The 27,593-nt window shown below is 36.1% G+C and overlaps 1 protein-coding gene and 1 long non-coding RNA gene across 2 annotated transcripts in view; one reads left to right on the plus strand and one right to left on the minus strand.

Moving 5' to 3' along the window:
• The window catches only part of LOC141436198 (glutamate receptor 1-like), a gene marked incomplete in the record, with an annotated part of 178,800 nt that overhangs the window by 56,897 nt on the left and 94,310 nt on the right, over positions 1-27,593 (plus strand). The window contains 1 exon segment of the mRNA XM_074099087.1: positions 23,734-23,883. Coding sequence (XP_073955188.1) covers positions 23,734-23,883 — 150 coding nt within the window.
• LOC141436210 (uncharacterized) overlaps positions 1-27,593 on the minus strand; it is a 144,239-nt gene that overhangs the window by 13,398 nt on the left and 103,248 nt on the right. The window lies entirely within an intron of this gene.

Genomic DNA, 27,593 nt, shown 5'->3' on the forward strand with positions numbered 1-27,593 from the left:
CAACTGGCTGCGCCATTTTCTATTATTCTTAGCAAACCTAATTATTATTAAGTTTTACAAAGAGCATAGGGACAATGCTGACATTATGTTTTACTAAAATGGTGGCAAACTCGTGCCACAATACCTTTCAAGTGCAAAATGGAATGTTAAGGGGAGTAGGCGTTTCCTTTCAAATTTCAATAAAGACATGAGTGTTATTTTATATAGATATGTGTGCATGAAATGATGCTTCAGCGAGAACAAGAGCGTAAGATACCTATTTGTTCCGTGTACATCATCATCAGCCCAGCCTATATACGTCACACTGCTGGGCACAGGCCTCCTGTTAGAATGAAAGGGCTTGCGTCGTGGTTCCCATACATAGATTTACATATTAAGTAATTTCAACATCTACAGATTTCTTAAAATGTTTGTCTTATTCTTGTTGTTATATAATATTCATGTACATAACACACAAATATTTAGTAGTAAGTAGAGATGAAAAGGATACATCTAGCCCAAAGAGTATATACAAAAAGGAATGTTGAATAGGGATCTGCGGATTGAGCAATGACACATACATAAACGAGACTTACGCCACAATTCATATTACCACGGTAGTACTATTAGTTATTCTGTGCCAAAACACTGTTCGTTAGTAACTGATTAATCAATAACAATAATACCATTATAAATCAGTATTTTAAAAATCCGCTTACCAGAATTCTAGTAGAGATATACGCTCTGGAAAGCCATACTCTTTTGGGGATAGTCGACTAAAAATAATTGCGCTGAACATTTACTTGCATTTCCTTCTGGATTCTCTTGTTTGGTACTCTACACGTATGATACTTACGTACACCAGGGGTATACACACATGTCAGTTGGTATTTGCGTAGAGTTTATGGCTCACAGTCGAGTGGAATGTGACCACAACGACAGTTGAGGCGCAGGCGGGCCTCGTTGCCCACACTCGTGGCGTTCCATTCACGACGCGGGCTAAGTGTGAAATACTAATATGTCCTTACTCAGTACTTATTACTTAGCCGAATTAGGTTAACCTTATTATTATATGTACGTTTTTTAAATATAGAATGAGTCTTTGTCTGAGTCGTTGTGCCTCAAAAGGAAAAAAACGGAATCCACATAAGATCACTTCATGACTACTAAATAATTAACCGTCAATCATTATAAAACTATCACTTAATAAATAAAATTAAAACACAAAAATAAACACGAGAATTGTAAATGGCACGTTGCCCTCTTCATTCAGCTTATGTCATTCGTTTTCTACAGCGCGTTATCAAGCTCCACTTCTCCATGCTCGGTCTCTTACCTACTAACTAATAAACAGCGAAAAGTTCTCATTAATTTAAATTTTTTTACAAGTCCCTTTTGTAATTTATATATGAAAATTAAAATGTAGAATTTTTAAACGGTTTACATGTACCTATTAGATTTTGCTTTAGAGATATTTCCTCATAGAAGAAAATACTGGTCAAATGCGAGACGGACTCTCGCACGAAGGGTTCCGTGCCATCTCATTATCTATACAACATTAGACATTAGCAAATCATCCCAGCCTATATACGTCCAAATGCTTGGCACAGGCCTCCTCTCAGAATGAGAGGGCTTGGGCCGTAGTTCCCACGCGGGCCCAGCGCGGATTGGAAAATTTACACACACCATTGAATTGCTTCGCAGGTGTTTACAGGTTTCCTCACGATGTTTTCCTTCACCGTAAAGCTCGTGGTAAATTTCAAATGTAATTTCGCACATGAATTTCGAAAAACTCAGAGGTGCGAGCTGTGGGTTGGAAAAACGATCCTCTACTTAAAGAGGCCATAGGTCAAACCACTAGGCCACCGCGGCTTACAACAGACTTACATTTGCAAAAATCGGCAAAAAATCACGTTTGTTGTACGAGAGCCCCCTTCAATATTTATTTTATTTTAATTTAATTATTTATTTATAAAAAGAATACACAACGAAATATTCTGTGAACTGTGAACCTGTTGCTGTTATTAATAACGAGCAAAAAACGGCAAAAAAATCACGTTTGTTACATGGGAGCCCCCCTTTAATATTTATTTTATTCTGTTTTTAGTATTTGTCGTTTTAGTGGCAACAGAAATATAATCATCTGTGAAAATTTTAACTGTCTAGCTATCATGGTTCCTGAGATATAACCTGGTGACAGACAGACGGACAGTGGAGTCTTAGTAATTTTCATCCTTTGGGTACGGAACTTTAAAAAGAGATGACGTTTACTTTCTGTTTTGTGTATATAAATAGATATTGCATTTAAGATAAGCAGAATGGAAACTTTTAACGGCCCTAGAGGAAAAGTAAATACTGAAAAATTACTGAAAGGAAACAGGTAGGTATAGGTACAGGTTTATGTAGGTAGCGGGCTGTTTTACGCAACTGGACAACTTAAACCGAATAAGAAAAATCCTGCACGTTGCATTTTACATTGCGGCGCTGGATTGACCACTACAAACTCGTTGGCTTTACGACCTCTGTATGTAATGCAACTTGCACGATTTTTCTTGCACATCTAAACAAAGCTATTTGTGCGCCTGTTTTGCGTTAATTATTTTAAAGTGCACTAAATGTTCTATTTTAATTATTTTTCTGAGAAATCTTTGAATGCAGTTTTATTTATTTTTATTGTTACCTTTGCGTAAATTTTCCGAACTATATTCAGCGTTTAGGTTCCGTTTAAAAATGTCAATTTGTATATCCATGCACAATAACGCAATCATTGTTTAGGGTATTTTTTGGCTACCTAACCCTTTCTTAGTGTCTACTACTTACTAGTGTAGTTTTAATCTTATTTCTGATATCATATTGATCTTCCGAAGGATAAATCGAAGAGATTCCATTGATTTTAGTTTAACTTACTAACTAACACAATCTATAAAGGGATATCTTATTTACGATCGTTGTGTAAATGTATGCATGATTTACACTTATAATCAATTATGAACAGTATTAATTATGTAGAACAATACCATCTGAAAAAAATATGAGGAATTCTCGTAAACTAGATTATGTATTGCTTTTACAAACTGCCACGTCTACAATATATTTATTTGTGTTGTGGCATGGCAACGTATTCGTACTTAGCAAACACTTGCAGCACATTATTATTGAAATAATACTCGTAATTAATTCCCACACTTTCGACAATAACAGCGAAAGGAAGCAAAAGAAGCATTAAAATAGTGTACGTGTAAGTATATAAACAAAAATGCATGCAGTTCCATGCACTTGAATTCAGATAAGGCAAAAGGTTTTCACTTATTAAGTTTATGCAGCATACTCGTACTGTAACAATACCTTCATTTTCACAAAACTGCCCTGAATTATGGCAATTTGCCGCACATTAAAGCCTACCCCATTACAGTCCATTTTACATAGGATTTGAACTTTCCTCACTAGGTAAGCCTTAGCGAAACTCCTGGAATCTCGTTAGGAGAAAGTAGAAAATAAGTAGGTGTACTTAATATATAGAGCACCCACTATATTAGGTATGCTGAAAAGAGCAACGACAGATACTTACGAATGCACGATCCCGACCTCAATATTGAACTACATATTAGTTGTTCCGAACTTGTGTGAAGAAGGTTGCCTTTCATCGAAGGAAAAACACCGCGAGAAAACCTCTACGGAGGATAATTTCAAAGCGGGGTGTGCATATGTGTGCGTCGGTGTGTCACGCTGAGCTCAATATTGAAGCTTCACTACGAAGAATGGCAGACGTACTCCGTGGCTGGGAGATTTAAAAGACGCGGTGGCGCTGGGTGTCTTGTTAACGAACGGGCTGATATACGGCGAGGTGATTGGCGGGGCGTTCGCCGAGATTACGCACTAGTAACATTCGTATTCCCTCACAATATAACAATAAAAAAGAACGTGAGAATAGTACGACCAAACTAAGCTGGCGTGTCTTAGAAAGACAGACTTAATACTTGACATATATGTACGTGATCGTTCTAATAAAGCAATTTGATAAAAACTGATTTTCTGTGAGAAATTTAGCTGAAAAGAACCTAAAAAAAAGGGTAGGTATATTTAGGTACTCGGCATTCGGCTATTCGGCATTTAATATTAAACTTTTATTCTCCTCTTTTATCTCGTCTTATTGGTCTCAGAGGCCTTTTTTGCTTTGAACCATGGATTATCTCCAGAATACATTACTTGAACTTCCTACGACACACCGTTTAGAAGTTACAAGGCTGACAGCAGACGGGTGGATTATGTTAAGTTGGCACGGAACCTTCTGTTAGAAAGTTCTACTCGCACTTTACAGGTTTTACGTCCTTAGAGACCAGATATGAGTCAGATTCGTTTTTAAAAGGTGGTGTTTACCTACTTATTTATGTTTGTATAATAATACCTGACTACGAAGCTTGGGGTCCTGGGTTCGAATCCCAGCCGGGGCAGATATTTGTGTGGATAACACAAATGTTTGTTCTCGGGTTTTGGATGTTTAGTATGTATTTAAGTATGTATTTATCTATATAATTATGTTTATCCGTTGCCTAGTATCCATAGTACAAGCTTTGCTTAGTTTGGGACTATAGGTCAATTGGTGTCAAGTGTCCCATGTTTTTTTTTTTTTTTTAATATTACTGGGATATCTTATTAAAAGGCCGCCCGTTTCGTCTACCAAAACCGTTAATCTGTAGATAAACTAACTAAAGATGTGTAAAAATAGTGTAAGGAATATTTAATGGCTATAAATTTATGTCTTTCCAAAAACTAGTAGCCTATATTGCCGTTAAAACTCCTATACACGCTGAAGCACGGCTTGTGATAACAGGATTACCGTACCGCGTTCGCCTGTGAAATAATGTTAGCATCGATAATTACACCCGCCGTATAAATCAAAACCAAACGCGACACGACGCCTTGTTGCTGAAATATGGAAAATGTTGGACTTCATAATAATCAGGCAAAATACCTAACAAATGAAGGCTTACCGTATATACAATATAATGAGCTGCTCAGTGTTGGCAGCAATGGCGCTTACAATCAGTTGTTTTACCGCTACACGTGAAACGTAATTAACTAATTTGATAAAGGTTACCGGCTAAGCAACGTTCCTATTCGGTTTTGATATTTAATTAAAAAGGAAATTACGTTTGTTGCAATATCCAGTGTTCCTACTTTGAGGTAGGTAGGAATGTATGTAGATATGGATGAATACATCTGAACGTAAGTATATGCTGTATACCGGGTGTGGCCTGTAATATGAGCAAATAATTAAATCATAGATCATACTCCTCAAACTGAACAACATTAGTTCAGCGACTTATAAAAATAATTAAATAAATAAATATCACGGGACAATTCACACCAATTGACCTAGTCCCAAAATAAGCTTAGCAAAGCTTGTGTTATGGGTACTAAGCAACGGATAAATATAATTATATAGATAGGTACATACTTAAATACATATTAACCTGTCCTCTCCCAGAGGCACAAATTTGTGCCCAAATTCCTTTGATCCTGTTATCCTGGGAGATGACAGATTAAACACCCAAGACCCGAGAACAAACATTCGTATTTTTCATACAAATATCTGCCCCGACACGGGAAGCGAATCCGGGAACTCAAGCTTCGTAGTCAGGTTCTCTAACCACTAGGCCATCTGGTCATCTAAAATTAGTTTTTTAATTTTTATTACACTTTTAAGTTTATTCGAAGAAGCAATGAAAAGCAAAATGCTTGATGTTTGTAGCGTGACAGGCGACGTCAGTTGTGTTCTAGGATGGCGTACATTCATAGCAGTATTTAATTTTATGAAAAAAGAGAAATTCAGACTCCATTATTTTTAAAAGTCGCTGAACTAATGTTATTCAGTTTGACGAGGACGATCTGTTTTGATTTTTTGCTCGTATTACAGGCCACACTCGGTAGATACCTTATTAGAACAAAATAGCGCTTAGATATTCACGATACAGAAGTTTTTATGAAGCAAATGTTTGGAATAAGGTAACGGCGCCTATTACCGAAGTATCGAAGTCGGCGGCCTTCACCGCGGCAATTTAAAATACGCATATTATATAACGTTTCAAACTTCCGTGATTCTCACTCATAGTCAAAATACCATAAAGGGACTTATCACGCTATTTTTACACGAGTAATATTTACCTCGACGTTTCGGCAACGTTACAGTTGCCGTGGTCTACGTAACGTTGCCGAAACGTCGAGGTAAATATTACTCGTGTGAAACGTGATAATCATGGTATTTTGACTACGCATATTATAAGCACGATAAAGCTTATTTAGTCGACTCACGGATCTGTGAGCGCTAGTGTATGTGAATGAATCAAAGATCTCGCAATTCGTGATTTTCCGAAACGGCACCGAAGGAAGAAGATTTGCCATACTAACGCGTGACACCACATACAAGCGGACTCGAATCTTATTTAGTGTTTTACAATTGTTATGGCAATTGAACTAATGTTATGGCTTTTAAATGGCTTTTTATAGTTTTTTGTATGAGTTCTGAATACTTTTTGTATATTTTTTAGCCCGGAAATACGATTAAAATGGAAAATAAAATATATACAGCGGCGATAGGCGCTATTTTTAACAGTTAATCGTTATACCGTGGTATACCACGGTAATAGTTAGTGGTGATTTTGGTTCATCACGCTTTATTTTTGGTATATATGATCATTTATATCATTTGTTACAGTTATTCTAATCTTGATCTATTCACGCTTTAAAAAAACTATTTTCGTGGTATGAAAAGTATTAACAAACTCTTAATTTTTAACAAAAACTTCAATACTGAATTTGTAGTTTCTTTAGAAACCGTTATTTTGCCAAGTTGTTTAAGTGTGTTGTTACCAGTTATGTAATTTCACCATTGCCAAGCGTTAATTTTACAATAAATAAGCAATTTGGTTGATAGCATTCGGTAATAGAAACGGGAATCTAATAACTTCAATTGTTTTTTGTTCACTTTGTTTTATGTATTTTTCAAAATATTACGAAAAGTTTAACAAAATCTATTTACCGTAGTGCTTGTTACAATTCGTTTTGTTTATTAATGTAGTTAATGCCCATAGTTATTGCAAAAAATTTTAGCAATACTCCGGATGGTATATAACCTTAATAGAATGTACGGGAATCTATTACCGACCCATTCAATTGTATTTGGGTCGGTGATAGGTTCTTAAAGAAGTATATCTATTACCGAGTGACATTTCATTTTTCTGTTTAAATAATTCACATTCAGGGTACCTTAAGTGCTGATTTTTTTGATAAAGTTGTGACTTTTACTCAGCATACATACATCACACTATTACTGGTGGCATAAGCATGAAAAATTACAGTGGAATGGATACACTATTTGAATCATATATTAGTTTTTAATTTGGTTTCTCAAAAAAAAACTTGGTGTACACAGAACCAAAGGCATTATTTTTTTAATCCCTCGGTATTAAGTTCCAAAACATGTGTCGGATTCCTTTTACCGATAGTAGAAAATTGCTGTTTTTTATACCCTCGGTAATAGAAGCTCAATTCGCGGTAATAGAATCACAGCCTGTCCATTACCCCGGTGATAGAAGATTTGGGTATGTTGAGTTCAATAAACGCTCTTAAATTAAAAAAAAAACTCGTTTGTTAAGGAGCTTTGATACCCTTAATTTTTGGAACTCATTTGAAAACTTCCTTAAGTAGGTACCACGGTAATAGGCGCCGTTATCTTAATGTATTTTAACGAACTAAAGGTCTTAAAGCGACAGTTCCCTATGAACTAACATGTTTTAAACGCATGAGTAGACTGTCTAAGTTTTTGTGATAGCACGGCAACAATATCGGCTTGATATAACGATAAAAGTTTACTTGAAAGATATTTGAAAGTCCTTGGAGCATTATAATCGTTATTAGGGCTGTAACTCAGAAAAAATATAACTGTACCTATAATTTGACTGTCTGGTGTTATACGTACTTAAACAGGACGTCAATTAGATTTTTTGAGATTTTGTTATGTTATATTCTTTTTTCCCGAGACCGTACATAACTATCGGTGTGCTAGTCCGGCACGCAATTGTTATTTTATTAAAATTATTTTTTTAGCTTTTATTCGCCTTTACACCCAGTGATTTTTTTTTTATTTTGATAACAATGAACCTAATCACTGTGACATTTAGGGGATGTTTCACCATCCATTGATTAGTTAGTGTTAACTGACGGTTAAATGTGATGCCGTCTCCGTCTATTTGAACAAAACAAATAGAGACGGCATCACATTTAACCGTCAGTTAACACTAACTAATCAATGGATGGTGAAACAGCCCGTTAGTTACAAAACGGTCAAACGCAGCTACCGGTGACGAGCGTAGCGCGTAGCAGTGCGTAGCAGCGAACATGGTAGATAATTAAGGTACAGTGGCTCTTTATGCTGCAGACCTCGCAAGTATGTCTTTGAATGGATGAATACTGAATAAATGTTCACCACGTACCTACCTTAAGATATCCATGGCTAAACCTACCATAAACGAGAATCCATTTGTGTTCAAAATCATACACGCTGTGTGCCAGTACGCAAACCTAGCTACGCGTCACAGTCGCACTAGTTCGTAACATCCTTTTGGGTCAGCCAGGATCGTCTATTTAAATAAAATTACGCAAATAGGTGCATAGCTTCAATTAAAAAAAATATAAGCAGAGATGGTTCAACGATTCTATTTAAAAATGTAAATGCCTACAGTGAGTGGTATATTAAGTAAACTCTCCAGCTAATTAATTATAAGTCCATCTTAATATTATTTGCAAAACAAAGCAAAGCGGAACATTCTAAGCTGTCGATCTCGTTTATATTTAACTATTCTCTTTTAGCTAACATTCCATTAACCGGGAAAATTGTGGTATTAAATTACGTAATATAAGATTATTAAGGTTGATCCTTAAGTAAACAATAATTTGGCAGACATTTTGGTACTCCAATCTGTTGAGGAGCAGCGTTTCCGGAGCGACGCGGTCCGCCGCCGCGCCGCCGTGCCGCCGCCGCTCTGACATACGCCCCACATTTATTTACACGACACGGATTAATTCAACGTCATCCCACACATATCCACTGTGAGACTCCGCTGTTCTCAATCAAACGAAATAGCAGCCACTTTCGACCTAACTTTTGGCGTGTGATAGGCAAAATTAAAGCCGTGGTGGCCTAGTGGTTTGACCCATCGCCTCTCAAGCAGAGGGTCGTGGGTTCAAACCCCGGCTCGCACCTCTGAGTTTTTCGAAATTCATGTGCGGAGTTACATTTGAAATTTACCACGAGCTTTGCGGTGAAGGAAAACATCGTGAGGAAACCTGCACAAACCTGCGAAGCAATTCAATGGTGTGTGTGAAGTTCCCAATCTGCACTGGGCCCGCGTGGGAACTATGGCCCAAGCCCTCTCATTCTGAGGGGAGGCCTGTGCCCTGCAGTGGGACGTATATAGGCTGGGATGATGGGATGATGAGGCAAAATTAATTAGCACCGATATGGAAATTAGTATGCTGTCTTGTCTAATTTCCGTCTAATACACTCAATTGACTCAGTTTTCATAACCATCTCGGCCTTCCTACATACGTCCCACTGCAGGGCCTCCTCTCAGAGTGAGAGGGCTTGGGTCCTAATTCACATGCGGCCCCAGTACGTATTCGGAACCATTGAATTTCTACGCAGATGTGCAGATTTCCTCATGACGTTTTCCTTCACCGTAAAGTTCTACAAGGACCCACTACCCTCTATAGAGAGGCTATAGGTCAAACCACTACCCTTCCTTCCCTCCCCCTCAGACTACCACACTATACTTTTTAACTCTATTACGGGAAGAGTTAATAAATAGGTTATTTAACGAGAAAAAACCGGCCAAGGCAAGAGCGTGTCGGGCACGTCCAAGGTAAGGTTTCGTATAGCCATTACGAAAAAATCAAGTGGGTACTTAATATTTTTCTATGGATTTCGTATTTTGTACGGAATATTCCAAGTTTAGGTATATTTTTAGGGTTCCGGAGACAAAATGGCAAAAACGGAACCCTTATAGTTTCGCCATGTATGTCTGTCTGTCTGTCTGTCCGTCCGTCCGCAGCTTTGCTCAGGGACTATCAATGCTAGAAAGCTGTAATTTTGCATAGATATATATGTAAGCTATGCCGACAAAATGTTACAATAAAAAAGTGAAAAAAAAATTTTTTTAGGGTACCTCCCATAGACGTAAAGTGGGGGTGATTTTTTTCTCATCTAAACCTATAGTGTGAGATATCATCGGATAGGTCTTTTAAAACCATTAGAGGTTTGCTAAGACGATTTTTCGATTCATTGATTTTTTTTTGCGAAATATTCAACTTTAAAGTGCAAATTTTCATTAAAAACGAGCGTCCGAATCTAAACCGGTGGGTGGAAAAATTTGAAAAAATTCAGGATGGTAGCAAGTATATCAAACTTTCAAGGAAAACTATAAGGGCTAAGTTTGCTTGAGAATTATAAGTAGTTTTACTCTTAAATAGCAGCCTAAGGTATAAAATATACCTAAACTTAGAAGATTCTGTATAAAATACGAAATCCTTCGAAAAATATTAATTTTTTTTTCGTAATGGCTACGGAACCCTATTTTAGGCCTGTCCGACACGCTCTTGGCCGGTTTTATACCTTCGGCTGCTATTTACACTTAAACTACTAATAATTCTCAAGCAATCTTAGCCGTTACGTATAATTCTCCTTGTAAATTTGATATAAATATTTACTTACTATACCATCCTGAATATTTCCCATTTTTTCACCCAACAGTTTACATTTTAGAGGTGGGGGACGCTCGATTTTAATGAAAACATGCACTTTAAAGATGAATATTTTCACAAACAGATCATTGAATCGAAAAATCGTTGTGGAATCCCCCCAATGGTTTTAAAAGACCTATCCAACGATACCCTATATTATAGGGTTACTTCAAAAAAAAAATCACCCCCACTTAACGTTTATGGGAGGTACCCTAAAAAAAATTTATTTTATTTTATCACTTTGTCGTCGTGATTGATATGTATACTATTCATGCCAAATTACAGCTTTCTAGTACTAACGGTGGCGAAACTATAAGGGTTCCAAGTGACTACGGAACCCTAAAAAGGACTACCCTACGAGTACTCGATTGATTGACAGTTGATGATACATAATGTATTTTACGAGTCAGACACTACATGACTGTTGACGTGATGTGGTGAGGATTATTCATGTGTTCCATAATATTTCAAAATAAAATAAAAGAGCAAAAGCGGCCTCGGCTTATGTGCTCGACATTCTCAACGCCGAGAGCGCCCGCGTTATTGAAGATCCATATTGCGTGCAGAAAAAAATACATAAATCATCGGCAAGGTGAAAATTCAATAAACAACATGTTAAAAAAATAACATGGCACGCGACGGAAAATAAATGGCTCGTAATTATATCAGGTAACGCTGCGATTTCCACAGAGGATTAGCTGACAGAATAAAAAAAAATTACCTTGAATTATTTCATACTGTATTGGCTCTGTGCACGACATCAGCGCCACCTAGCGTCCGCAACTTTTTTGGCTCTGATGCTCTGACGTTTTGAAATTTCATCGCGACATTGTGACAAAAATCAAACCTATTATTAATTTATAATACAAAATTACTAGGATACCCTGATTTGGGTGGACAAAAGGTTGTGAATTCATTTTTGGTCATTAAAATTAAATGAGGTAAGTAAAATTTATTCAAAAAGTGTTTTATTTTCGTTATGTCAGGGTTTGTTTACTTCATGTTTAGTTGTACTTTTACTTTGAAACGAAAAGATAAAGCTATCTAATTGGTTTCCTTGAATAATAGTAAAATGTTATAATTGTTCTTATATCGCTAGTAATAAATTAAATATGGTTTTATGATCAAAATGAGTATCATTTTGACGACCGGTTTTGTGAGTATCACTCAATATAAAATTTCAACCACAAACCGTTTCATAAGGAAAATTATTGCTGCACATGTCCGAAATGTAGAGGAATTAAGAACAAAACAGGAACAGTGTTCAATAATTCAAGCTATCTAGACAAGTAAGTACCTACATAGCAATATATGAAAAGTATACGTAAATAAACGTCATTTACTCACTACACAAAGTTATGGCCAGAGTAAAAATCGCTTTTCTACGAATGCAATCGGACTTAAATGTTAGCCGGAATTTGAATTTAGTTGTGTTGTTATATCTTATTTGTTTACCAGAAAACATACTTTTTCCACCATGATAGTTTTCTCTGTGCTGCATCAATCAAATACAGAAGAATATCAATAGTTTAAAAAACGACACCAAAAAAACAAGAAGCTTGCCAAAAACTGTCGATAAAGTACAAAAAGTGCCGTAATGTCGATGAGCATTAAAAGGTAGCTTCGGTTAATGCAACGGGTATCTTACTATGCTACAACGCCGCTTTTATATATCAAAACAGATTCTCTTGTCATAAAGAGGTGTTAGGTCTGAAAATTCCCCAGGATAATAAACAAAGTGACCCAAGGCATTAAGGGCATCTGGCGTCGGAACGTGAAAAATAAGGAAACTTTTCGCCTCCAACCATTCGCGTTACAATAAAAAGTAAGCCACCGCGTATTTTTCTCGTCACAGCCTTTTACACTTTCAAACAAAAGTCGAAACAAGTAGCCAAGACATTCAGATTTATTCAGCAGGTTTCGAGATATCACTGATTTTTTAAAGCGCTTCTGTTTTACATAGTTATCTTTTTGCTATCCCCTAGATATTGTTATTAGCTCTGCCTGAGAGGATCGGTATGACTTGGCTGGGATGCCATATGTCGATGTCGTAAACCCAATTATCGCGTATAGAAATGTTAAAGTTTTCCTTTAGGGTAGGCCTTATTTATTTATACTACCATGAAATTAAATATTATTATTCATAATTATCACGGGCTTATATCGATTAGGTACCATAAAATAGTAATTTTTATTTTTTCCATTTTATCTAAAGCTAGTAGTAAGGTCGCGGGTGAGCAAAGTAACGCCTGATTCAATAAATTATCTAAAGCAAATTTTTTTTAATGTTATAAAATTTAACCTTATCAACAGGGGTCGGACAAAAAGTGCCGATGACGTCAAACCACTTATAGAATGATTTCAAATACTATTTTTGATTTTCATAAATAATTATCACATTATTTATCAACCTCTTTATTAAACGATATGAAATTTATATTCACTGAATTCCATTGATTTATTTATGATTATTTTGTTACTTCATTAATGCTACTTTGTTACTACATGTCACTCGGAAGTTTAAAGAAAAACATCATCTTGTGTGCAAGATTACGTCATTTTTACGTCATCCGCACTTTTTGTCCGACCCCTGCTTATCAACTGGATTCTATCAGAATTAATTTTAAAAACCTCACGGGTTGTCATTTTTTATGACTACCAAAATTAGGAACATAACATTTTTGCTATGGATCTGAATTTAGTAAAGATTACAATTATGATTTTTTTTTGTTTTATAAAATACGGAAGAAGCGTACCTTCCTAATTAATTGTTTCGCAAAATGTTACAGCGTACCTAATATTTAAAGTAAAATGGTATCATAGAAAGTCTACTGTTTTAAAATATCAAAGTAAAGAATACTATAATATCTTACAACAAAAAAAAAACCGGCTGAAAGCGAGTCGGACACGCTCAATAGTAGAAAATCCGAACTTGAAAAAGTCTGCACCGGTCTGATAACAGAATGAAATGTATTTTAATAATAAATTTAGTCAACATCATCTCAGCCGTAGAACGTCCACTGTTGGACATAGGCCTCCCCCATAGATCTCGAGTTGCTTCGGTTGGCTGCGGCTTGCATCCACCGTGAACCCGCGGCTTTAACCAGGTCATCCGTCCATCTCGTTAGTGGACGTCCTACGCTGCGCTTGCCGATCCGCGGCCTCCACTCGAGAACTTTTCGGCCCCAACGGCCATCCAACGGCGTTATAAATAGACTCAGAGTTGCTCAGCGAGCTATGGAGAGAGCGCTATGCTTGGGGTTTCTCTACGGGATCGAATCAGAAATGAGGAGATACGTAGAAGAACATGGTTCTACGACATAGCCAAGCGAATTAGCTCATTGAAGTGGCAATCTGGCAATAGGTAGGCCATATAGCACGGAGAACAATAAATTTAGTATATTAGAAAATATACTTAGCGGCACAAAATTTGGCCCACCCTTCATACAAAATTACCGATACTGCATACATTTGAGAGCCAAATTTTTTACCGCTCAGCATATATTAGAAATGGTTTTGCTAAAAAAATCCTGGACAGGATATTTTTTTAAATAATATTTAATGATTTTTAAATAAATGCAGAGAACCCTATATCAACGTGTTCACAATAAAAGAGCGCTTACATTGATATACAATTTGTTCTATTATCGGTTACACTCTTTCCCGGCCCGGTTAACACCGACATGGAAATAGCGGCCCTGTTTTTTGTGTACTTGCCCATAGAAACTGACAGGAGCTTCTATGGGCGTGTACACGAAAAACAGGGTCGGTATTTCCATCCCGGTATTATCCGGGCCGGGAAAGAGTGTCACCCCTATTATCTAATCAAGTGAAAGTAACTGGCATTGACATAACCGTTTAAATTTATACCTCGCAACCCAATAGTTCGTCCAGGTAAACAATAGCAAACCCAACGTCTATATATTCTATAGGTTTTATACTTTAAGTCAATATTAAATTTCTTAGTACTTATGCACGAAGATGCAACATTTTTTTTAAAAAAATACCTTTTTTTTAATTATTAAAAATAGCCTGTCCAGGATTTTTTTAGCATATCTATTTCTAATATATTTTGTTATATACTAAATTTATTATAAAATACATTTCATTCTATTATCAGACCGGTGCAGATCTTTTCAGGTTCGGATCTAAGACCACAAGATAGTGTTCCGTACCAGTAGCCAGTGCTAAAAAATTAAGTAGGTAATATTTAATTAATTCTCAAGCAATCGTAGCCATTGTAATTTTCCTTGTAAATTTGATGTACTTACTACCATCCTGAATTTTTTCAAATATTTCCACCCAACAGTTTAGATAGGTACGCTCGATTTTAATGAAAATTTGCACTTTGCAGTTGAATATTTCGCAAACAGATCACTGAATCGAAAAATCCCTAGCAACCCCTCAATGGTTTAAAAGACCTATCCAACGATACCCCACACTATAGGGTTAGTCGAGAAAAAAAAATCACCCTCACTTTAGGTCTATGGGAGGTACCCTAAAAAATTTTTTTTTACTAATTTTTATTTTACTAATTTGTCGGCGTGACTGATATGTATATTCATGCCAAATTACAGCTCTCTAGTACAAACAGTCTCCGAGTTAAGCCACGGCCGGACAATACGGACAGACGGACAGACGGACAGATGTAGCGAAACTATAAGGGTTCCTAATTGAGTACGGAACCCTAAAAAAATCAAGACATTCTTACAATCGTATCGGCTGTCCGGCATAGAAATTTGATTATTTTATTTTTATATTTAGAAATAATTTCGTAAGAAAATGCTCAACACAGCAACTGAACAGAATAAGTATCGGCAACGTTAAAAGGAAGCGAAAATATAGGAAAGCTTTGGCATTACAGAAAAATACTGAGAATCAAGAATCAATTACAAATATTTTGAATGGCTCAGGTAAGACTAAGAACAATAACAGAATGTTAATCAGATTATTGGCTCCACGTGCCGACATTATAAGGGTCGGTCGTCCCTGTCTGGTCTTGCACACGACAACAGACCTTTGGCAATAACAATCGATTTAGATCTGGTTGACATTTGATCGAATCAAATTAATAAAATTGTGTATACCTACGTCCCGGTTTGTTATTTGCATCAGTAACGTGAATTAATATTGGGTTGTAATCAACGCAGAGTCTTTAAACTGTCATTTCTGCCTTCAAATTTAATTACTTGTCTAATAAATTAATAAATCAGGGACTAATTTTAAGCGCCTAATAAAATAATACTTTTCAAGCGACTGTATATTGTGTAATTAAAGCTAAGTTTTCATGAATCAGCATAATGATTATTATAGCAACTAAATTTGTAATATGTCTAAAAATGTTAAGTTTGTAATAAGTTAGTGTCTCTATTGTATCTATTAAACAATTTTAACAGACTCTAATTTAATATTATCACCTCTATTTTTATAAGGCTAGGGCTAAGGGCTAAGGGCTTCTATTTTCTGCTTTAAGGTCTAAAACGCAAAGGACGAACCTATCATTTTTATATAAACATCGAGAATAATTATTGAAAAGTATAAATACATGGCTAAAATCCAAGAGCAAAGATCATTTGTGAAGCAATATTATCTGGGCTGCTATAAAAAAAAAAAACCTAACATCTAAGGCTAAGGCGGGTGCAACGCTCCGCTTCGCTCCCGTCTTAGCCTTCTGAACCTAACCTATCCGAGTCGCTTCTGCTCCGAACCTTCTTGCTCGCTCGCTTCGCTAGCTCGTCCACACGACTTGCGACTACATGTGACTTGTTGCGGTATTCTGGATGCAGCACGCTCATTGGCGGAGCTGGCCGGTTCCCGCGCGTACGAGGTGTGTTGCTAATTTTCATTAAAAAAGAAGACGAATTATTAATTTAGATGCGAACATCAATAAGGGCAGCAGCAGCAGCAGAAATGGCAGAAACTGCCAAAGCAGGAAAATACAGTGGTCTCGGTGCCGAATATGATTTTGTACCTTTCGGCGTCGAGACCCTTGGTCCGTGGGGCCCTGGCGATCTGAGTCTCTTCAAAGATCTATCAAAGAGACTCAGAGATACCACAGGAGACCGAAGAGCTGGCAGTTTCCTCGCTCAACGCATCAGTCTTGCGATCCAGCGGGGAAATGCTGCCAGCATCTTTGGTACCATGCCGCAGGGTAAATTTTTAGATTTATTATAGTTGTAGTTTATTTAATTCTATTGTACCTAATATACCTTTCTTATAGTTGGACCTGTATTGTTCTGGAAATAAAAGCTTGTAATTTCGATGCTAAGTCATTATTTGCGATGCTCTTTATTGCTCTTTATTGAAGCTCAAAAAAAAAGTAAAGTAGTTGACTTACAATCGGCGGTTAAATTTTTTATAAATAAGTTTTTAAAGATCTGTACCGCTCCGGAAACACTGTCCCAAGAATCTGTTTATACTCTTTATTGTACAAAAAGGATACAGAAAAAAATAAAGTATTAGTTAAGTACAGAGGTGAACTTATCCCTGAAGGGATCCCTGCCAGTCAGGCCTGCTAGTGAAACCTTTAGCTGCAGGCAACAATTAGAACAATTCATCTAAGCCAAGAAGTGACCAAGATTTTCGGATAGTTGGTCGGGTTCCTCGGTAGTAGGTAGGTAGGACGCTTTGGTACGTATACCCGGAAATGTGAGTTCGATAGTTCGAATAATCGTCCTAAGCACCCGAAATTTAAGGCATCTTATTTTTGAGCAAAGTATTTCTAATGATAAAAAAAAACAATATTCGATTATAATATATCTCAGAATCGTTTTTTTACAAAAAAACTTGCGTGCAACATGGGAAGCAAAAAATGGCCACATTATACCACAAATGTCAATTAATTCAAAGTCAAAGTCAAAATATCTTTATTCAATTTACGCTATAACAAGCAATTATGAATGACAAAAAAAATCTACCACCGGTTCGGAAAAACCTCTGCTGAGAAGAATCCGGCAAGAAACTCAACGAGATATATATATTTTTTTAAACAGATTTACAGTTAATTTATGTCGAATACACCTGTAGGCATCTTTGTTATTTCGTTTTAGGCATCAACAATTTGAAATCAATAACGATTTGTTGCAAAGCTAGGACGATAAATCCATATTTTTCTCTGGCCAGACTAAAGCTATAAATTCCATACCGGAATACTACACAGGCGTATGCTCACAAAACAATAAATTGTGAATGCCGCTCGCACACTAGTCATATTCATAAAGCAATGGACAGGCAAGGTTTTATTTGGGGTCGGCTGCCCGCCGGGCGCCGTCCACTTCAGCCGGCATGATGTTATGGCGTGCTAACCTGAGCTTTATCTATCTACTAGCTGTTGCCCGCGGCTTCGCTCGCGTTAAATTTGGGGTTACACAGATCATTTACTTTCTATGATCTTTATTTTTGTATCATAATTGATTTTTCGGAGGATTATATTTGCAAATTTTTGAATTTAAAAATCAACCTAGATGATCGTAATTCGTCAAACTTTAAACCCCTGTTTCACATCTTTAGGTCAGGGGTGTAATTTTAGAAAACTCACGTGCTTCTTTTGCCCGCGACTTCGTACCTCGCGGCATAGGATTGTTCCCGCAGGATAAAGTGAATTCAAGAGAAAACCACACTGTCCGCGATTGAATTGAAACAGGCTCCTATTATTTCGGGTATCGATTTTTAAAAAGCTTTTACTAATAGTTTTTTTTAAATCGGCTCAGTTTTTCCAGAGATTCCCCAAACAACCAAGAAGCAGACAATGTTAAATATTTCCTTTTCCCATGGGAATTTCAAAAAATCCTTACTTAGTGCACTCCTATGATAACTTATCTACATGTGTGCCAAATTCAGGTCTGTCAGCCTGTCCTGTCACAGTATACTGTTTTACAGGTATGGATAAATTTTGTTACGTAATAAGTTGATTGGTTTGGTGTAGGTACTTAATGTGTCCTCCTAACCGTTAAGGAGTTATACCTTCCATCATCAGCTCACCTGAATAACCAGAAAGAATACAACTAAAGGTCTACCTATACGTGCATATGATGTTTAAAGAAACTTCCTCTAACTCCTAACCGTTAAGGAGTTTAACCTTCCATCATCAGCTCATCAACATGAGTCGTTGCGTCTGTCAGACGCAAATACTTAAATAATTCGAGATAATTATATAAAAACCGTAATGCGTGCCTACAAATTTGAGGGTTGCCCTCGATTTCCCTGAAATTCCGTCATCAGATTCTGATTTGGTGACAATGGGACTATCTCAGGAGTAGATATTATTTCGAATAAAAAAATATTTAAAAAATCGGTCCACAATTGAGCGAGAAATCGGGGAACAAACATAAATAAATATATATATAACGGGATGCATAACCTCCTCATTTTTTTGAAGTCGGTTAAAGAGCTTTTTGCAGCGTACGTGCAGTATAAACTTTTGAATTTTGAAATTTTAGCTTTCTACAACCAGTAAAACGCAAAATCCTGTTTTTTCCCGTTTCCATAAGAATTTCGGGAAATGCTCGCCAAGTTTCAGCTATCTACGACCAGTAAAAAGAAAAATCCCGTTTTTCCCTGTTCTCGTGTGAATTTTGGACAGTCCTCTCTCAGTGCTCCTCTACATTGCCAAATTTCAGCTTTCTACCAGTAAAACGAAGTCCCATTTTTTCCCTTTCCCGTGAGAATTTCGGCAAATTATCTCTTAATGGTTCCACAATAATACTAATGCTGTTTAATGTAAAATTGCAATAATACTAACGATAAATCCTGTTTTTCCCGTTAACGTCAGAATTTCGGGAAATCCTTTTGTAGTGCTCCCCTACACTCCTCCCCAAGGAACCTAAATGCCAATTTTGAGTTTTCTACGATCAGTAAAACGAAAAATCCCGTATTTTCCCGTTCCCGTTGGAATTTTGGAAAGTCCTCTCTTAACGCTCTTCTACAATCCCCAAACAACCTACATGCCGAATTTCAGCTTTCTAGGACCATTAAAATGAAAGATCCTGTTTTTTTTCCCTTTCCCGTGGGAATTTCGGGAAATTATTTCTTAATGGTTTTCTTCACTTCTCAAGCAACTTACATGCCAAAAGTGCAGCCTTCTGCGACCAGTAAAACGAAAAGTCCCATTTTTCCCGTTCCCGTCAGAACTTCGGGAAATCCTTTTGTAGTCTTCCCCTATACTCCTCAAGGAACCTATATGCAAAATATCAGTTTTCAAGGACCAGTAAAATGAAAAATCGATCCCGTTAAACTGAATATAAGTCCCGTTTTTTCTTTATCCCGTGGGAATTTCCCAATTCCTTAAAACAGTTTTTACTGTTATAATCACCTACTTCTATGCCAAATTTGAAGAGTCTAGTAATTATAGTTCATAGAATTCAGTTAAACTGAATATATAAATCCCGTTTTTTCCTTATCCCTTGGGAATTCCAAAATCCTGAAATCGATGTTTTAATTTACGTTATACCTATTTGTGAATCTAATTTGAAGTCTAGTTATTACAGTTACTGAGATAGGGTTACTCGGAATCGAATATATTAATCCCGTTCTTTCCCGTTACCGTTAGAATTTCCAAAAATCCTTCCTTAGTGGATGCCTACATTGTATAAGGTATCTATGTGCAAAATTTCAAGTCTCTAGGTCCAGTGGTTTGGTATGTGCGTTGAAATATCAACGATTGATTTTCGATTGACTTTGTCACCACATTACCCCCTTTCAGGGGTTGAATTTTCAAAAAACCTGAAACACGTGTTTACTTATTTGTTGTTAAGAATACTCCTGTGAAGTTTCGAATAAAATAGTCTTACTAATCTTGTTTCCCCATACTAACTTTGGACCCCCATTTCACCCCCTTAGAGGGTGAATTTTGAAAAATCCTTTCTTAGTGCACCCCTAGACCTTAAAAGGAACCTACGTGCTAAATTTGAAATCCCTAGAACCAGCGGTTTGGGCTGTGCGTTGATACATCAGTCAATCACTTTTGCCTTTTATATATATAGATATCTCGATGGCAGCAAAGTAGATATGGACCTCTAATATAAAATGTTGTTTTTAAAAAAAAAATAACTTATTTCAACCATATCTACAAGCCCGTTAAAAAATATTTCAAATTTCTAAATAATGAAGAAAATTTGGCACGTAAAAGAGAACATCTACACGAGCTTTTAAAAAAACATCGCCGTAAAAACGGATATTTGAATTTACCCGCTTTTACGTCGGAGCTTTGACAGGATGCTTGACACGTAAATGAAGTCACAGTCACCTGTCACATTCCGATTTGACAAATTTTAAGAAAACAATGCAAGATACCTATGAAAATGAGTGCCTGTGAGACAATCATGTTATATTATAGTGTTAATTGTTGAAATATTAGCGCTGGTAATGAGATTGTAACCGTATTAAATTAATTTTGTTTTGGGGTAGCAGCCCGACGTAAACACGGACATATGCCACTTGTCCGTTTATACGTCATACTTTTTGCATATGTCTCAATCTACAAATGTATTATTTCTTATTTCTATGAGCAAATGTTTTGTTTTTTCTTAAAATATTTAAACAAATAGATATATTTTTAACATTCATACCATTGGTTTCATTCAATTGCTTGTTTTTTTTCTGATTCAGACACAGAAAATGAATTTACGAAGTCCTAAACTTCTCAAGTTTCTATTCCTTGCAACTTACCTCTTTTTGGAAACGACATACCTACATGAATAGAGGCTGTATTGCCTGTTTCTTTCTAGCGCTCGCTATCTCAATCAAATGACAGTTTTTGTGCGAAATCTGTCATTTGATTGCGATCGCGAGCGTCAGAAATGTTAGGCAATATATAGGGCCTCAGATCTTGACTGATGATGACTAGCAATCTGTTTTTTCCTAATAGGTAGAAGTAGTAAGATAGCGATTCTACTTTTGATTATCAGTTAGCAGCAGTCCATTGCTGGACATGGGCGTGCCCTACAGAGCGCCATTGCGCCGTCTTCGGCTAGAATCTAGCCGCTAGATACATCCAGCTTCTACCAGCAGCTTTTCGCAGATCCTCCCTCTACCTGGCCGGAGGGCGTCTTAAACTACGTTTGCCGAGACGCGGTCTCCACTCAAGAAGTCCAGCGGTTGTCGGTTCTTCTCCAGATATGACCGGCCCACTGCTACTTCAACTGGCTATAATTCTCTGAGCTAAGTCGATGACCTTAGTTCTGTGTCGGGTAGTCTCGTTGCGGATTTTATCGTTCAGAGAAACTCCGAGCATAGGTCGTTCCGTAGCCTGCTGAGCGACCTTGAACTGGTGGATTAGCTGTACTATGAGTATCCACGTTTCAGGTCAATATGTCATAACGGGTAGGACGAACTGGTTAAAACCTTTCGTTTTCAGACATTGCGGTATAAGTGAAGAGAAAACTCGACGTAATTTTTCGAATGCTGCCCAGCCCAGCTGAATTCCCCTCTTGGCCTCCTTCTCATCTCAAAATTTTTTCTACCTAACTGCAAAATCTGGCCGAGGTATGTGTATCTACTCCGAAACAACTTCAAGAAGATTTCCACCAACGATGACGGGCCTCTGAACAATGTGGCCATTGATGATAATTTTGGACTTATTCATATTCATTAAAGCATTCTATTGTCTGTAGTTTATACTATTAAGATTACAGTACATACTGTTTTTTTCTACAGTTTATACTGTTTTGTTTTGGTATATTAAAGTATATTTTTTTGTAATTTTATTATTTGTAGCTACTGTTGATTAATTTAATAGTAATTACCTATTGTAATGTAAAACTTTAAAATATAATTTAATTTTTTGACTACGAAAAAACAATAAAAAAAATGTAATGCTTTTATTTTTATTTTAAGGTACCTAACTTTATTTGTCCTTTTTTACGTCTTTTTTAATCGAAATAAATGAATTTACATGATAGACAAACATGAAGTTTAGTGGTAGATAACTCATTTAATAAAATGAATAAAATGATAAATGCAAAGTAAATAGAGACATCTCCAAAAAAATATCATAAAAAGAGTGAATACTCGTTGCATGTCGTTTAGATTATCTAAATACTCTTATCTGTGTCTGTCTGTCTGTCCGCCGCTTTTAGTGGCCACTATGACAAAAAAATACTAAAACAGAATAAAATAAATATTTAAGGGGGCTCCCATACAATAAACGTGATTGTTTTGCTCTTTTTTGAATCATAAGATTGTCTTTATTCAACAAGGTTGTGATGAAAATTTTATTTAAAATGTTTTTATTTCTTCTTCTTGTGGCCAATTATTCAAAATATTTAGTTACTTGCGAGTAATATTTTATATGCGAAAAGGACTTAAGTATGTGCTATTAGTCTTCGTTAGATATAAGTAGTTACATTAAAAAAATAAACGAAAGAATAGGGAATAAACACGGATTGGATGATATATGACACAAAATCATTGAAAGAACCAGTGCCAAGAAATAATAAAAAAATGAAATTAAAATTTTCAATGTGCTCTCGTGAAAAAAAAAAACAAATTTTAATTTGTGGCCCTTTTGTTTAAAAGCAGCGTTATTATTTATGACCAGTGAATTTGTAACTTGCCTTGATATTATGAACTTGACGACATTGTTACATCACATTTTGCTTATTTTTTGCACGACGGCTACATAAGTCATGGTTGAAATAATAAATGAGATTAGTCAATCAACCCGCATTGCATATAACGTAATAAAACTTTGGTCGCTGATGTAATGTAACATGAAAGTCGTAGCTATGGATTCGAGGAACATTTAAAGTAATAATAATGAAAAAATGACTTATTCAAAATGCTAATTCAGGTACAAAAACATTCTTTATAGTGGTACGATTGAGTGCGCTTACTTGTGGCTTCATCGCTCGTGTATTGCTCAACCAAGTTTGAACTTAGGTGACGCACGAGTGCACTCTTAAGCTTAATAGTCTCAGCTCAACTGCAACAATAATAGCAATCATTTTTTGCTCGTTTCAGGAGTCGTGTTCGATCAGAACACCGAAGAGATTCAGAACGCTTTTAAGTTCGCGATGATGCAGCACTCCGCCCCGAACCGGACTCGTCTGGACTTCCAGTTGTATGTGGACGTCATCAACACTGCGGACGCCTTCAAGCTGTCCAGGCTAAGTAAGTGGAAAATGTTTTTAAGAATGCCCGTATAATTTCCGATACTTAAATCTTCACAGCTTATGTTAATTACAAGATTGTTCAAATAAGATACACGAGCCTCTTACGTAACTCAGCGCTTGTGTTCACGGTTGACTTTCTGTCCGAGCTCTCCTTGAGAATTTACTACGGATTTGGTTCGAAACAAGTCGGGCATACCTCGGTCATAATACGTATCTTATATAAATAATTATGTATGTGTCTCGCGATACTTTTAAGGTAAACAATTCATTACAAACTTTTATTTTTATTTGAAATGTCATTATAAATCTTTTTGATGGTGTAAGCTCCCACGATAAAATTTTGCACCTTGACTAAAAAAATCCTATAATTTCATTTTAAAAAACATTGGAAAATTTTCGAAAAAATAAAATAAAAGAAAAAAGATTTTCCCATACAAAATGCTCATGGGTTTCGTAACTTTAGTGTCAAACATTTAGGACGTCTTGTAGGCTTTTTTAAATCTCGATTTAAGGCTTAAACTGGCAGTTCTTGTATGGATCTGATAGGACTTAAGACCATTTAAACAACTTGACCGATTTTTTTATTAAATACACGTTTTAACTACGATAAGTCAAACAGCCAAATATTCGTGAAGATCAAATTCCTTCTACCGATCTTTTTAAATTCCTGAACTAAGATTTAATTTAGAAAGAAACGGCGTATTTTAAAATGTCTCAAACAGTTTAAATCATTTTTTTTATATTTCGAGTTCAAGCACAATTCAAGTACTTACCGAAAAAGAAGGTAACAAGTAAATTGCCGAATTAAGTAAAAAGCGTTAAGAACCACTTTAAACTGTAATTCAGCTATAAAAAGCTTCATTGCATTTAAATTTATATTTTTAATTGATATAATACATACAATTTATTTATTTTTTAAATTAAATTATTATTTCTTCTAAAATGGCATTATGAGTCGACGTGTCGTGTACTTTAAAAATAAAATAAAAAAAGTATCGCGGGAAAATTTAAGGGCAAAAATTTTTAAACCCTGCCCAAGAATTTAATTTAATATTTTAACTATTTTAATTTATTTCCTCGCATTATGGAAGCAAAGCAGTATATATGCATCGGCGGAAATGGCAATTCGTGGATTCGTATTTCGAGGGTATTCTGGCAGAACCGGATAAGTGCACAATATTTATTTTTTATACGGTTGTGCTAGATAAATAAAGAAGAAAAAATTTAGTAAGAAAAACTTAAAAAAAATTGCACTTATTCTGTTTTGCCAGAATACCCTTTTATTGACGAAGTCTACTCATCCACGAATATCTTTTTTCCGGCTTCGGCAGTAATGCACTATTTCCTTGCTACTTCGTAAGCAAAAATGATTTTGAAAGTACCTAAAGGTACTTAAACTTTATAATTACAGATACCTATCCGTTAAGTCTTGCTGCTATACATCAAAAAGATTTATCTAGGTACGTTTCATTCGTTGCGTTCGGGTTTAAATTCTTTTATGAAATCAGAGGTATCCAGTATACAGGTAAAACTATTCATAGGTAGGTAAGTACAACACTTTCCCCTAGTTCTATATTATTAATAATTAATCCTTTTTACAGTTTATTGAAAATAAATTCGTCTTTCTGGGCTAAAATAAAGTGTTATTGAGTGGTGTTCACTCGCAGCTGGCCAAGTTACAGGCTCAGCCTAGTTTGGTCACTGACGGATAGTCCTACTGTTGTAAAATTCTGCTTTCTGTGAAATAAACTATTTTGTATTTTTTTTTGTATTTTTTGTAGGTTATTTGGAACCTATTACAATTTCGTTATTTTGAGTAAAGGTAGTTTTTGAAGTCTTATTTATTAGTACCAAACAATATTTTGCACAAGGAACAAAAGAATTTGTCAGCGACAACGACCATCTTAGCCGAGAAACAAAATTTCTTCACGCGTAAAATCTGAAAGCCAAGAATTTATGACGATGTAGGTGCGTAAAACTGATTAGAAAACCTCAATATCAGGGGGTTGCCGCTGCAAGAAAAAACTAAAACGAACATTCTTCTGAAATGAAGTTCCGCGCCCCAGTAATTTGAATGGTAGAATGAAGTTTAAATGCTTTTTACAATGATGAATCCCCTAATAACATATTTTAAAAACCTTTAAGCTAAATAATTCTGTATTTATTTCTAATAAACACAAATAACATAGTGCGGTAGATAAGGACAAATATTCTTTACCTAATATAATAAATGATCATTCTCAGGCAACAAAACAATTAACTGACTATAAAAAACATGAAATAATTTTCCACCAGTTTGAAGGCGGTGCCTCAGCAAGAGCCAGCAGGAGTGGACCTATAGTCGTCTACCTTACCTACATACCATATATTGGGATTCAATCACTCCTGCTCGATCGTGCTGAGGCGCCGACTTCAAACTGATAGAAAATTATTTTTATGGTTTTTAGTAGTCGGTTAAATTTTTTGTTATACTTACATTTTTTTTCACGCTTTTACTTTCTGCGATCCCTTTTTCGTGTTTTGATTGATTTTTCGGAGGATGAAATGGAAATACAAATACAGGCAGACGTTTTTTTAGATTCAGACAGATGGTGCAAATTTTGTTATTCAAAAATCAACCAACACAGTTAATCATATTCGTACCAACTTTGGAATGAAATGTGGAATTTTAGAAAACGTTAAAGTAGTTACGCGTTTCTTTTGTCCGCGACTTCGTTCACGATATAGGATTATTCCTGCGGGATAAGAATAAGTGAATTCTGTACACAGCTACACAGCTGTCCCAGCAATGTGAAACAGACTTCAATCTAGGGAAGTCGCAAAGTTCCCGCGGATTGTGAAGTTTCTGCGGGACATGAATAACTATTTTGTTCTATTTTTATATTCTTAATTGTCAATGAGAGGCATATTGTATCTGTGAAATAATTTTTTTTTTTTTTGCCCCGGATTTGTATTCACTTATTTTTATCCGCGGAAATTTTGTCTACAAGTATGTCAGTCAATATGATAGGATAGTGTAGCTTTCTTTACAACTTAAGTTTAGCTTGTTTTCGAAAACTTTTATTTTAGTTTATTTTATCAGTTTGTCAAATCTCGAATACGAAATACGAAACACGTGTTCTATAGGTTTTGATTCCCTTGCGAGTTTCGAAAATTTGCGGAAATTTGCAGCATAAACGGCTGCATCTTTTGATTGCGTTGGCTTAGAAGTTTGATTTTTTCACAGCTCCAAGGGACATTAGACCTCAGTATTTGATATAATTCAGCTTGATACCTGAACGCGTTCCCGACAAAAAGGGTCTTGACAGACAGACAGACTGCCGGACAAAAAGTGATCCTATAAGGGTTCCATTTTTTCCATTTGAGGTACGGAACCCTAAACAATGTAAAAAAAATACAACCGAATTGATAACCTACTCCTTTTTTTGAAGTCCATTAAAATCTCATTAAAGGAACCTGAATATGAGGGAAAACGAATGATCCATTGTCTAAGGTTATTGTGTACTATCAGACAGAATGTCGTGCCAATTATAGCTAGCGTACACATTTTGGACGGCCAGCAACCTCCGTTACCTCGCGGTGAAATATTGTACGCTGCGAGGTGCAGGTGAGGCAGGTCAAGCTCACAGGCATATTTTTTACAGCCACAATTTAAATACACAGGCTCAAGTTCGTGGCATGCAGCCAAAAAAGTGTTGTAATATTCGC

This window comes from Choristoneura fumiferana, chromosome Z (genome assembly GCF_025370935.1).
Source record: "Choristoneura fumiferana chromosome Z, NRCan_CFum_1, whole genome shotgun sequence".
Classification (NCBI taxonomy): Eukaryota; Metazoa; Arthropoda; class Insecta; order Lepidoptera; family Tortricidae; genus Choristoneura; species Choristoneura fumiferana.